Consider the following 14,692-nt stretch of genomic DNA (forward strand, 5'->3'; position numbering starts at 1 on the left):
CTGTGTCTGTGTCTGTGTATTGACTGAACTCCTGGTACTCTGAATTTACGTGAACCTAATAGATATTTGAAGCTTCTTTTTTATACCAAAAAGTATAGCATAATTTTCAAAAGTGACTTGTGATATTTGGGTGCTCAGCTTGATACCCTTTTAGAAAACACTGAGCATGCATCCTCTGAAAAATAAGCCTCTTTGGGCACTGAAAATTACTAGTCACTTGTGAACTTATGGGTTATTAGACACTAATTTCAATCTGTGAATTAAGACTTTATTCTAAAGTGTTGAAAGGAATATGGTGAGAACTTCATTTCTCTTATTATTCCTGTTAGTTCTATACCTTTATTGTTTTCTATCTAAAAACCTGATAAATGGGAAAAGGAATGAGCAAAGTCTTTGGTGAGTGGAGAAAGGTATGTGGGTAATAGATGGAATCAACTGTCACTGAATGTTGGAATAAGGAGTGGGTAAAATTGTGAATTCCAGCGTGGCTTGCTTGAACCTAAACTTCTGGAAGGTGGGTAGGACATCTGATGTATTCTTTCTGTATGAAGTTGTTTACCTCAACTTACTTTTCAGTCTTCACAATGTTGAACTCACTAGGTGGTTTTCTCATTTTAATACTTTTAAATGTGAAAGCTGCTGATCAATACTGCAAAAATATATGTATTTGGTGGTTACCATACATCAGTATATGGGCGAATGAAGTGATAGGAAACTGGTAATTAAATAGACTAAAGTAATGAAAAAAGATTGTTTTTCTAAATTAAAATGTGAACATTATCAGGAGCATGACCACTGCCAAAAGCAGTACAATCAGGGACCAATGGACGTGGATGATGTTGTCAGAGTGCTTTTTGCACTTTTGACTCTGATCATGCTCTCCCTTGTGCTGATCTGCTGTTGCTGCAATCCTTCCTTCCCCGTCTTTCATGCTCTTCAACCCCCTCTCATCCCATCCCCACCTGTGTCTTCACATTTAGCTAATTCCCTTGCAATATAACTCAATGACGGGATTTAAATAAAACAAACAGTCTGGAAAAACAGCAAAAATTAACTGGTGCTTATGCCATTAAAAACTAACGAAAGGAAAAGACATTGAGCTTGATAAGAAAGTTGCAACCTAACCTTGCCTTCAGTGTAGCACAAATGAGCAGTTTAAAGAAATGAAAGAAGTTCTTCATCCTTCATGTTTTTTACTTCTAGACAGATTTAAACTCACAGGTCCACTATTAGGTGTTGCAAGTGAAGAAACAGAGGAAGATTGAAGGGAAACTGAAAAGAATCAGTGTTAACATTAATACATGATGGTTGGATGAACACGAGAAATAACCTAATTATGAACTCCCAGAAAGTACTTAGTGCTCTTGAGTCTGTCTGAAAAGAAACCTGCAAAATATTGTGTTCAAGTTACTTTTCAGCATACTACTTAGACGTTGCTCCACAGCCAACGTCAACTTCATAATGGATGGATTGAAAAAGAATTCATATCCCAGCTTCCAATGTTACACTATTTAGCACTTTCAGGAAGATTGTGTCTGGGGTTTTTTCCATCCCGGTGCCCTAAGCGTGTGGAATTGTGCATGAAAGGACTTCGATAAAACTTAGAAAGCATTTTATATAGCAAAGGTCTCTAGAGAAAAGCAGTAAATTTATCAAATCTACTGACCCTGGTTTTGGAAGTGCTCGACAGATTACAAGTGGGTGCTATTGTCACAGTCTCAGTGAAAATGTGGCTTTATGAAATTAACAACGAAGAACTAGACCCACACAACAACAAATTTTAATAAATAAATCAAACAAAACATGGAACCTTTCCATTATTAGCAAACATAAATGATGCAAATTATAATGGTTGTCAGTTGAGCATAGAATAGGGAGAAAAAGCTGAAAAATGACATTGGAACTAGAAAATCTAGATGTGGCCTAGATAGAGAACTGAGTAAAAGATGATCCCCATGTTATGGGCCTTAGTGACTGGGTGGGTGGATAGGTGCTGTTGAGTGACAGAAAATTTGGGAAGAAGGAAGGATTTGCGGGGATGTACTTATAGCTCAGAGTTTGCCATACGAATTTGTTCTGATGGCTGGACATGCACAAGGAGAGGTCGGAATGACATGCCAGAAAGAGGGAACCAGATGTAGGACTGAACGAAGGATCAGAAGAATGACAGATTTGTTAGTCATCAACATAAAGGGTATGTCTATATTGCATCTGGGAGCCGGGTAGACAGACGTGGTAGTTCTGCTCTAGGTAGTGCACTAAAAATAGCAGTGTGGCCATAGTGGCACAGGCGGTGACTTGAGCTGGCTTCCAAAGCATGTATCTAGGGGGTCAGGCAGACTTTTACTTGGGCAGCTAGCCTGAACTGCTGCCCATGTCGCCATGGCTGCATTGCTGTTTTTAGCTTGCTAGCTATGGTAGAACTAGCCGTGTCTGTCTACCCACTCTGGGAAGCATGCTCCCAGCTGCTATGCAGGCATATCCAAAGACAATTGTCTAAGTTGTGTGAGTGGAGAAGATCATCCAGTGATACAGTGTAGAGGGAGGAAAGGAAAGGGGGCAAAGGAGACTACGAAAGGAAAGGAGGAAGATCTACCAAACAAGACAAGGAAAGAGTGTTCAGAGAGAGATGGAGTTGGGAAAGCCAAGGATTAAAGGTAGAAATAATTTTAGTAAGACCCATAACCATAAATACAATGTATTTACTCAAATCATATTTATAGAATGGGGTTTGAGATATAATGAAATTACACTTATTATCTTACCTTACCTTACCTTTTTGGCTTCTTTAATCAGTTTGCTGAGTCACGGCCCATATTTTGTTAAGCTTTCTTGGTCTAGAACAGTGGTCTTCAACCTTTTTTCATTTGAGGACCGCTAAAATTTTTTTAATGGAGGTGCAGACCCCTTTAGAAATCTTAGACATAGTCAGCGGACCCCCATGGGTCCGTGGATGACAGGTTGAAAACCACTCATCTTGAAAGTCCTTTTGCTCAGCTTGGAATGGTATTTGTTCTCTCAATCAGAATATTCCCAAATTTCAGTTGTGAGGTCAGCATTATGTATGGAAAAGTTAAAAACCAGTGAAACTTCTTCCCCTCGCCGCCCCCCCCCCCCCCCCCCCCCCAGTGCCTCATGCAATTGTATCGTTTTATAAAGTGAGCTGTGAGTTTGAGACCTGACATCTCTTTGAGGGCTGCAAGGAAGGCAGCTGTTTAATAAATACTACTGAAGCACAGGAAATTTTGATGCTTTAATAGTTTTTAAAGGCTTTTGTATTTTGTGACGATTCCATTGTATATTTGTGGTCATAACCCATTTTTCTTACAGTCCACTCCGAAGTCTGCCAAGGGCAGCACAAAGAAGGAGGGATCAAAAAGGAAGATCAACATGAGTGGGTATATCCTATTTAGCAGTGAGATGAGAGCTGTGATTAAAGCTCAGCACCCAGACTACTCCTTTGGAGAGCTCAGCAGGCTTGTAGGAACTGAATGGAGAAACTTGGAAGCAACCAAGAAAGCAGAATATGAAGGTAAATGAAAACTAAAGTAACATATATTCGGTCTGCTTTTTTCCTTTCTATAGAGATGCAGTAATTTCATTCAGATAAGTTTAACTATTAAGGAAGAATGTCTTGTTTGTAGCTTCGTATGTGGAAAGGTTTAAATAAATGTTCATGGTAATGAACTGTAGGAATGAAATAGAAAATATCTTAGTATAATTTAATTATATAGTGCAGCATATGAACCCTGTACTTTAGAAGTACAAGAGTGTGTCTCTGCCACAAAGTATTTTTGATTGAACACAGAGACACACAAAACAAGGAAACAACTCAGAAGTGGATGGGTATGGAGATAACATTGCTGGGGTGGAAGTTGGGAGGGAAACCTACTCAGGAGTCATTTGAGGAGGTGATGATTTAAAGAGGATTGGAGGAAGGCAAGCAAGAGAGTTCTGTGGAAAAGGAGAGTGGGGCTGTTCAAAGCATGGGAAGCAGGTAAGAAGGCATGAAACATAATGGAAAAAGAAGTCTTTTGCTTAATTAAAATTGGGCTAAAATAAAGTAGGACAAAAATAATAAAATAAAAATTCAGGATACCTAATCCGTTACAATGCTGGGAATATAATCTTTTGAACCTTAGCATTGTCCAAGAGTTGTAACTGATTTTGTTGAAATATCCTATTCCCTAAATGAATCCTAGAATGTTCTATAGACCAAAGAGTCCAGGCAGAAAAGAACTCCATAAGACTTTTTTATTCTTCTTACCTGATATTCATCAGTGGTCTTGGAACTTTTTAATCAAACTCAAATCACAGTTGACACTCTTCAAGAGATCCCTGCCTGAGTACAGATAAACCATCATTTAAATCTCTTCTGTTGGTATTCACTATTGCTGCTATAGTTAAGAATGTGTCAACATTTCCATTATAAAGCACAAATTATAGAAGTATATAGCACTACTGTTATAATAAATTACTTAGTGCAGGAAATTAGCATATAAGGTTTTGGCTTTAGAACAAATATTACTTTAAAAAAGTTAAGTTATAAGTTTGCTTTTTCTTAGTGTTTTGTTGGCATGCTCATAACTCAAAAGCAGGTTTGGTTTTCAGACTAAAAATTTGCATGACATCACTTCTCCCTCCCCACCCGTGGATTTTCCATAGCATCTCTTTGCAGGGGTAGAGCGTAATGAGGCTCCATTTAGTCATTTGAGGGTTATCTGTTGAAAACTCCATAAAGGAAATAGTAATGCTGTTCCATCATGAATGTACCATACAGTATGACATTTTTCCTAGGCTGCAGTTTGTTTATACATCACCATAGGTCTGCATGGCACCTTATAGGAGAGAAATGTCAGGTCCCTTCTTATGTCCTTCCTCTCAAGAACAGTATGATGGTTAGCATGTTTAAAACATTCTAATTAGAGAAGCTAGATTATTTGCTTTTCCAGGAGAGTACACAACTGTAATACAGCGGTAGCAGCAATGCCCACTATAGTTAAGGTTGTGTAAGTAGTTCCATTTTAATCGCCTTATTTTGCTTGCTTACAACTTTCCAAAGCTTTCAGTTTAAACTTGAACTTTGCCAGACTTGGTCCCTACCCAAAGTTAGATTTTTTTTATTTTCTTGAGGGGGAGCTCACAACATCTGACCTGATTTGCTTAGAGTATGTGTGGGTGGGAGAAAATACATTCCTTCCATTATGAAAACACACAAAATTCATGCAAGTGCTAGTGTGGACACTGCAATAGAGGAAAGAAAGCTAAAATTTGGTGTGATTTTTACACCTCAGAAGTGTCTTTCAGCGTTATGGTGAAAATTAGTTTGGATTTAGCTGAGTTTGACCCATTGAAAATGGAACCTTGCACATATGGGGTATAAATTGTACAATTTTTAGCAATATTTAAGCACAAGTAGACTCATTGCACATGTCTGCATGGCTAACTTAGGTGCACTGCAAAGAATTTTGTACATATGCACTATGAATGAGGCAAAGACTCATTGTAAGGAAAAGTGAAGTTCAAGCAGAGGGGCATCTTCCTGCTTTATAAATTGTGTTTCAAACGCTGGTCTGAGGGATTTGGGATTGGAGTCACTGAACTTTATAGTGAATCCCAGCTGAATTTTTCTAAGTCTGTGCACCATTATTGCACTGCTGTGACAATATTGTAAATTGTAAGTTTCATCTGTTAGATCTGTGCCAGTTGTGACATCAGTAGACAGATTTTACGTAGCATTGCCCCGTACTGGGTAGGTCACAGTCCTGTTTCAAGACTCAGCGTTCCAAAGTTGAAGTTACTAGCATTATGGTCAAATAGAAAATTTAACGGTAATTCAGCAGAGTGTCTAAGGGGCTTCTTCTATCTGATCATTTTTTAACTGGCCAAAACTAAAGGAGATTATGAACAGCTGGATCTGTCTTTTCTCCAAATTCTTTAATCACTCTGAAGAGGAGTGTCCACTTCTCTACTTCGGCATCTCCCCTTAAATGGCTTGTGTTCTCTGTTCTCAATCATATATGTGTTGCCAGTAATAAATTTAGGAGTTCCTATGCGTCGTCATCCCTTCCTGAGATGATTGGTGAAAACACGGAAGGAAATGCCTAGAAGAAATGGAACTGGTCTTTCAGTGTATTTATATACTTCTAGAGATTGCAAGAACAAGTTACCCATGAAACACAGTTGTATGATAAAGGCTTTTGGACTTCTGTACTGCTAAAAGCTAGTGTTTTAGTAGCATATATAATTTAATCCTGTTGCTGAACTTCTTAGCTTCATTTGACACTTTATTGCTGTTTTTAGTAACAATTTTCATCTTTCACCAACTTCAAGAAAACTTTTAGCCCCGCCATTCAGTTCTGTTAAAATTAACAGAGGTATATGCTGCATTCATTTATTCTTTGTTGCTTCTCATTGCTTCAGTAGGATATAATATTCAGAGAAAACAAATCAGTAACTTGCCTGCCCAAAAAGCACCTTGCGTGGGCATTTGGAATACCCCTTTTTTCCATGTAAAACTGTCTTCTCATCAGATTCCTGTACAGTCAAGCTTTTATTCTTATAGTAGCAGTGAGAAACTTGATCTAGGTACCAAACAGATTCACAATACGAAGGACACACATGTTTCTACAGAGCAGCACAATTTGAGTCAGACATCTGTAGCTAAAAAGGAAATGGCTATAAGGGAACTGTGATGGGGAAAGGGAGAAGTCAGAGGGAGAGGCAGAGGAAGTATTTTTGGTCAATCCATCTGCTGCTTGTTATGTTCTAAAACACTAAGGACCTATCTACACTAGGGAAATCTTGCAAGAATTTTGCTACCACTGTTTCGGCTCCACCAGTAGTATGGACATGGGGAGCCCTGGTTTAGATGAGTCACTGATTGCCACTTGTATTTTAAACACTCTTATGACCGTATCTTGCTTGGGGCAAATCTAACGGACAAAGTGCTTAAAATGCCAGCAGCAGCTGGTGGCACATCTACGCGAGAGCTCCCAACATTGCTACTGCTGGCTTAGCTGAGCCAATAGTATGAAAAGTAGGAAAGTTTTGCCCAGTTTTCCTAGTGTGGACCGGGCCTAGTGCTGGACTGCTGCTATCATGTTGGTAACACTGGTGTTATGATCAAATCTGTTCTTTGACTTTTTAAAATTAACTTTTTAATCAAATAAAACTTCACATTTTTAAAAATTGATGGAATATTTTTCATGATAGGTTCTCTAAAAGTTTTAGCTGGAGCCAGATGAAATCAAATTATATGCTGTATGAGTAGAATAATCTGTTCTATTTTATATTAGACTAAACTATGCCAGTGTTTTAATAGTCCTCTTTAATGAACAGATAATATTTTGAAATTCTGGGTTACAAAACAGAACTGAAAATCTAAAATACTTTTACAGAGCGGGCAGCTAAAGTTGCTGAGCAGCAGGAGAGAGAGCGAGCAGCACAGCAACAGCAGCAGAATTCCTCCCCCCGGGCAGGCACTCCTGTCGGGGCTCTTATGGGGGTGGTGCCGCCACCAACACCAATGGGAATGCTCAATCAGCAGTTGACACCTGTTGCAGGTAAAAAGTAGGAGCTATGACCATTTTTTCCTCATCCACTTTATCAAACCCCTTCATAACTCTGAACACTTCTCTTGGGTCACTTTATTCCTACTGAAGAAAAAGCTCCACCTCTTCAGCCTTTCTTCATAATAAATATACTTAAACTTGAAATTATCCTGATTTCCCCCCCCCCCCCCATTTCGCTTTCTAGTCATTAATATTCTTCTGGAAAAGGCTGTAAAATAGGTTCCTCCTTACTCAGTAGAGCTGCTCCCTGTTTGTATTCCGTCATCTGTGTTCACTCTGCTTATTAAAGGAAATGTTTACTCCTGGTAGTACTGCAAAGGGAAGTGAGCTGGATTTCTTCTAGTGCATGCATCATCAATGGAAGTGTTAAGTAGGTTCCATTTGAAATCTTTTATTGTTGGTGACATGTGAGACTGAAGAATCCAGCCTGACTTTCAGATTCTAGGATGAGTTTGCAGATTTGGCAGCTAAAAAGGTGATTTTGCTTGTAAACAGAAAAGGCTTGATCTGGGATAATTGAGACAATAAATATGAAATCCCACATTGCCGTTTTTACCAAGTCACTTCACAGAATAGAACTGCACTTTGAGGGCTTTTTCCACAAATCTGTGCTATTTGGTATTGTGATTAGCAGTCGTATTCCAACTGAATTGAGCAGGACTATGCCAGTATTAAATGTTTCCAGGATTAGGTCATAAGGCTGAGCAAAGCCCTGGAGAATATATTAAGGGAACCTATGCTTCATTGGCAGGGGTATGTATTAGGTCTTTTCCTTCTCCAATATCTAATTCTGTCACAGATTAATTAAAAAGATCACATTAGTTTAGTCAAGTTCTAAAAATAATGCTTTGTACATACAATTAAAGTATATTTTATCTCTCCCTTAATGCATTCGAGTTACTTCATTTGTTCTCAGTTTTGTTTTTTAGGCTGCAGCCATACTTTAAGCTGACAGCTTGTAGTTTTATTTTCTGTTATGACCTCTAAATTCTTCTCTGGTCAATAGGTTGCATGGATGTTCAATTAAATACATGTTTCTTATTTGGCTTATGATATCCAGACTGCAAAGCATTTGTTTACACTAAATTGCATGTTTCTGCTAGTATCCCAGTCCTGTTAATAAATTCAGGTGGTTCTCTGAAATTCTCTGAATCTGGTTGTTCATTTTTTATGTTTAGTTGTTATACCTTAAGCAGATTTTGCTGTCTTACATTTTGATATTCTCATCTAAATCATTTGCATATGTTATAAACAAGAGTTCCCCACTGCCACCTTTATTTTACCTGGAGAATATCTTATACAAGCAAGACAAGCTACAAATTTCAGCCTCTTGTGTCTTTATACTAACCATCAATTTTGCATTTTTTCAGGGAGTCTTTTTTTTCATAGCTAGTAATCCCCTTTGTGAAACCTTTACAAATGCTTTGTGACAAATCTAAGTTCTGCACATAATATTCACTGTTTACTTTATCTCTTGTGGTGAGTTCTTCAAACACAAAGACCATCCTCTCATAATTCAGACTGATAGAAATGAATTTCCAAAGTGTGTCTTCACTATATCATGCAAAATACTTCCAAATATTTTCCTTACAACTGATAATGAAGTCATCCGCTTCCCAGTCTCCAGGAGTCTTTTATTTGAAAATGTCTAAATAAATAAATTGAGATTTCACTTATTTCTTCCTCAACCTTTCAGCCAGTGATGAGGTGATAGAAAAATTAAGGACTGCATATATTCAGTTCTGTTACTTTCATCTGTATGAAATAACCCTGTGGGACTAGTTACAGGGCTTCTGTAGAGCATCTGAGGCTGAGAAATTCTAGCACTTTCTAAGATACACATTTAGGAAACAAATCTCTAGTCACATGTACAATTATATATACAAGAGCTTCTGTAAATAACTGTGGCTTATATGGAAAATGGGGGAAGGTACAGTTCAGAAGATGTAAACAGCTATCCAAGGAGCAAAAAAAAAAGCAGGTTACCTATTAGATTTATTTTTACTAACCAAAACTGCAGTGGAAATTGCACATTGAGATATTAGAAGCGGTCACATAAACCATGAGTTGGGCTACTGGAACCTATCCTTAATGCAGATTTCACTACAGTATATTAAGTCAATCAGCTATTGAGTAAGTATTCCATTGAAGTCATGCAGTATATGTACACATAAACTTCTGTAATTGAAAGGAAAGTTTTTAAAAGATTCAAGTGACTGACTTGAAGATCTTACTGCAAGCTGGTGTAGTAGAACTTTTTAGCTACTTTGGGACCACTTACTATATCGATATTTTTGTCTGTGATTTTAATTTTTAAAAATAAAAATTTGCATTGAAATATATTGATAAATTCATAGAGACAAGTTTAAAAATATTTGAATTTACAATTTAAATGTTGAGCTAAATTTCTTGTTCACCTGAAGAAACTTATGTGAGTGGGACCAAACTGTTATTTCTTGATTGTTGGCTTAACTTGAAACATGAAAAAAAGTTGACGTTTCTCAGATCCGTCACAATGTTTTCTGAGCAAGCTGCTAGTTATTTTTCAGCTACAGATACCCTTTGCTCCTGAACACCCCGTAGTTCTATTAAAGAGAGAGTGGTCAATCAGAGCTATTGAGAGTTATCAGTTGGTCTTAATCCAGAAAAAACTGCATTCTTAAAGTTATTTTTTATATGGGTTGTTCATTGTCAGTGTAATGGAGACTCTGGAGGTGCTTTCTCAGCATGCACTGTAGATTCTCCAATATTTTGCATATTTAATCTTATCTCCTGTTCTTTAAAACCTTCTCCTGTCCTCAGTTATCTTTTCATAGTATTACAAACACCTTTCCTTAGCTCTCTGACAACATACCATGCAAAATTAACAAACTGCAAGGGACTGGAAACAGCAAGTTAAAAATCTAGGGCTTAATAAACACAATACAGACCTTTCACATGGCCTTTCAGGTTTGCTTACTGACAGTACCGTACTTGGGTCTTCCTCACTCCCAAGAGATTGAGATTGTTAGCAGATGGTCCCGTATATTCTTCATTGTATCTTTTTCTTTATTATGAGGCCTATGAAGCATCAGAGGTCAAATTCTGCCTTGATTTTTATGCACCATGTAAATCAACTGACTTCAGTGGGGTTGCATGGGATGAAGGTTGATGTGTCCCAGCACATCCAGAGTGATCAGATTTTTAACTTCCACTTAAACATTTGCTCAGGTTGTATAGAAGGTAATTAAAAAAACAAACAAACATGCCACTACATTGAGTTAAAGAGTATGCATTATAAATAATTTTGATAGAAGAATTCTGCATGCATAGCACAGAAAAATGCTTAGAGAATTTTATATCTTGCAATTAGGTTTGGCCACAGAGCTATCCCGCAAACTATGGATGTGCAAAAATTGATGTCCTGAGTGTTTTGCTGTTAGTTCGAATATGAGTGACAGAACTTAATGCTATGTTAAAACTGTTCACATTAGAAACATTTAATTGTGGCTGAATGTATTCCTTGTGTTAACATGTATTTGAACATTGAGCATTTTTTGCCCCATGAAGAACATTACAAATACACTAAATACTAATTCATCCAAAGTATAGCATTTCATATTTATAACTTTTATTTTATTTTTTGTTCATTCTTGCAAGATACTAATTGTAGTATTGTCCTGCTGTACTAAAGGTGCTTATTTGTGGGTAGTGCATGTCTTATTATTTAGATCATATTGCATGTTATTGATGCATGTTTGAAATTTGTTGTGTCCTTCAAGGCATGATAGGTGGCTATCCGCCAGTGCTGCCACCTTTGCAGGGCCCAGTTGATGGCATTGTTAGCATGGGCAGCATGCAGCCACTTCACCCTGGGGTGCCCCCACCCCACCAACTTCCGCCAGGTATGCCAGGCATCCCAGGCATCCCACCACCGGGTAAGAATGTCCACATTCACTCATTATTTCATCTTCATGTTCTCACAGTTTAACCAGTTGTTACAGAAGTTATCTGAAACTTGTTTGTTTGTAGCTTAACTGCTTGACTGTTGCTGAATGTTCCAGGTATGTCTAACTGTAACATATGTGCCATGCTGCTGAATATACCAGGTATATCCCAATTGTCCATTGAGCTTAATGGAATGTTAATAAATGTTGGCAGAACAACTTATATAGTGAACAAGCAACAAAAGATTTACCTGGTGAAATATGACTAGTCAAAATCATGTTATTTGGGCATTAGTTTATCAGTAGCTTCAAACCCAGAAAGCGGCTTAGTTCTTATCCTTGTATTTCAATAGAATGTACAATAATTTTTTACTAGATTCATAGGTGGGATTTCTTGTTGCCAGTGTCGGTGGAAATCCTTTCCATCTGTGCATTGTTGGTTTTTAAAAAATTATATTCAAAGTCAGTTTAAATTCACACAACTGACTAAATATCTCTGTGTATTAGCAGTAGGTCAGATAATCATTACATATACATATGATAAGATTAGAAATTGTCATTGTTATTTATTCACCAAATACAAAAGTTGAAGGCAGTCCTCACCCTTACTTTGCAATCTATAAAATGTCCAGTCATAGGGCTAATTATAAAATTGTTTGCAATCTTACAAGTTAGCATACAATAGCCTTCAGTGCTAGTGATTCAACAATTTATGTCCCAGACCTGATAAGAAGGTTTATTTGAAGTATGTTTTGGTGAAGTAAATCAATCACAGTCAAAATCTTCATTGACAAAGAACAGCATTTTTCCCCACTTGTCTTTATTTTCACGTTTAAAATTTAAATTTCTGAGCAGAGCAAAAGATGAATGGTTATATTTTAGGAAAGCGGGGGAAATGCAATGTATAGATAGTACTATTGTCTCATTCCTGTTCTGGGACTGCAGGTCACTACCCTCTTTTATACTCTTTACTACTGCTTCTTTCCCCTTTTGCCCCCCGCAGCACACTCCAATGCTGCCATATAAAATGTTGCACACATTCAGTAGCTAAGCTGTTAATCTATAAACAGAAAGTGGTATTTTGTTTGCCTTTTAGTTTCCATTTGCAACTACAGTAGATGTTTACCTGAAGTCCTATTAACATGGTTATGTATCTGAATGTAAGTGGTTTTTAAAAAAAAAAAAAACCTCGGTCAGTATTAGGTATGCAAGCTGCATCCTAAACTGGTGTGCAAGATTCACATTAACTTCATAACATTAATGGGTTTAGTATTGTAGCTTGTTGATAGACTGCAAGATGCAGCTGCATCTCCTGCTCATCAAGTCGGTGAAATTTAAGAGCAGGATGGTAGTAGTATAAAGGTTTAGTGGATGCCACACTGTGCCAGGTTGGTGTGTACCTTTAAGAGGTCAGTTATTCATTATCACAACTGAAGAAATGAGCATTATAGGTTCAGCATTTTAGAACTGAGGGGATAGAGATTCAAGGAAGAAATAATAGACCTTGGACCGAAGGATCCTCATAATCTCATCTGGAACAGTGTAGAGTGAGGGAGGGACCATTCTCAGGTGCTGGAAGAGAAGTTTCTTCCATCCCAACCCCCAAAAATCCCTGACATATCACACTATTTACATTAGAAGAATTCTTACCTGTTACTGTATTTTTGTACATTTGAAATACAGGGATGTTGTGAGTTTTTTAAAATTAGCTCAATTTATGCTTAAGAATAAATGCCAATGAAAAATTGCAGTGGCACATCTTTTAAAATCAACTTCAGTCACCGATGTAGAACACTGCATGCAGATTACATCTGGTATGCATACATTTTCAATTTGAAAATTAATTATATTTGATTATGACAAGATGAAGCATCAACACAAATAGAAAGAACAGCATCAAGAGCAACTTTCATTAATCTGTTCAGGCCCAGTCATCTTCATTTAAAATATCACGAACCAGACAGCTCTCAATTAGGTTTGTAAATTCATCTTTGAGTGTGACTTACCTGGTCTGTTCCCTGCTGCACTTCATGTAATAGGGAAAACGTGTAAAATATTTATCCAAATAATTGGAAATGCTTTATCATATGTAATTTCCAAAGTTAAAAAATAAGTGGATAATGTTAATCTGTTTTACTCTTAAGACAATGTAAACTAATCTTATCACTTCAATGTTTATCACAAATTGCTTTTCTTATTAGAAGACTAATATAATACAGTAGCATTTTTTAAAAAAGGAATTGCATGGTTTTGCTGCTGCTTGAACACATTTTATAATGTTGAATGTAGGGGAAATGTTGGATGACATTGGATGGAACAAATCTATATATATATCTATATATATCTATATATATATATATATATATAATTTTTTAATTATTAAAAGAAGGATGGGATGGTTACTTTCAAATAAGAGAGGTGTATAGTTTGAATGGTGAGATTTAGTCAGACAATAACTGTGCAACTGGCAAAATGGAAACCAGAAAAGAATAGAATCTCTTTTTTAATTATTACCAAAAAAAAGGGTGGGGGTTGGGGAAAGAGAGTTTTAAACTGAGCAGGCTGCATCTCAGTATCATGCCTTTTTTAAATCTAGAAACTTTCTATTACAAGCAGTGTTGTATCGTTATGGTGAATAAAATTAATTTCAATAGTAAAGATATGATGATCAGTTAGATAATGATGCCAGATCTTTATAAAAGACAAAATGGCATTGGTTACTGAAATGAAATAAAACTAATTTTGTTTATATTTTAAAATGTAGGTGTTATAGGCCAAAGTGTGTCTTCCATGGTAGGCACTCCGGCACCAGGAGGAAGTCCCTTTGGACAGCCGGTAAGTAATTTACAGTCTTTCTGAAATGTTAAGTCATATTCCATTATATTCTCTGAGTTAATATTGAACCAATGTCTCCACAGTGTGCTAGTAGTGAGTGCTATGATGCAGTTTGTCTTTCAAATGAGATGTAAAATCAGGGCATTTCTGACCACTTTTGGTCATTGAAGATCCCATAGGAAGAGTATTTGTGTTTCTTGGCCAGATTCTAATTTGGTTAATTAAATTGTACCTAACAAAGTGCCCTCTGCAATTTAAATGAGACAGTATTCTTTTTTCCCTGTCCTAATTGATGTGAGTCATTTCTGTGCACTGTGTAATTGCTGATAACCTATATTTTTCCTATTTGTTTGTGAG

At 36.9% G+C, this 14,692-nt stretch overlaps 1 protein-coding gene across 16 annotated transcripts in view; it reads left to right on the forward strand.

Annotated features, from left to right (window-relative positions):
- Positions 1-14,692, forward strand: part of PBRM1 (polybromo 1) — an 86,934-nt gene that overhangs the window by 66,216 nt on the left and 6,026 nt on the right. For 10 of the 16 annotated variants that reach the window (XM_037905599.2, XM_043552212.1, XM_037905601.2 and 7 more), the window contains 4 exons: positions 3,331-3,532; positions 7,401-7,565; positions 11,336-11,491; positions 14,265-14,335. In XM_037905599.2, the coding sequence (XP_037761527.1) occupies positions 3,331-3,532; positions 7,401-7,565; positions 11,336-11,491; positions 14,265-14,335 (594 nt within the window). The remainder of the gene's footprint in view (positions 1-3,330; positions 3,533-7,400; positions 7,566-11,335; positions 11,492-14,264; positions 14,336-14,692) is intronic. The other 6 variants (XM_043552215.1, XM_037905605.2, XM_037905606.2 and 3 more) reach the window with 2 other exon arrangements.

This window comes from Chelonia mydas, chromosome 7 (genome assembly GCF_015237465.2).
Source record: "Chelonia mydas isolate rCheMyd1 chromosome 7, rCheMyd1.pri.v2, whole genome shotgun sequence".
Lineage (NCBI taxonomy): Eukaryota > Metazoa > Chordata > Testudines > Cheloniidae > Chelonia > Chelonia mydas.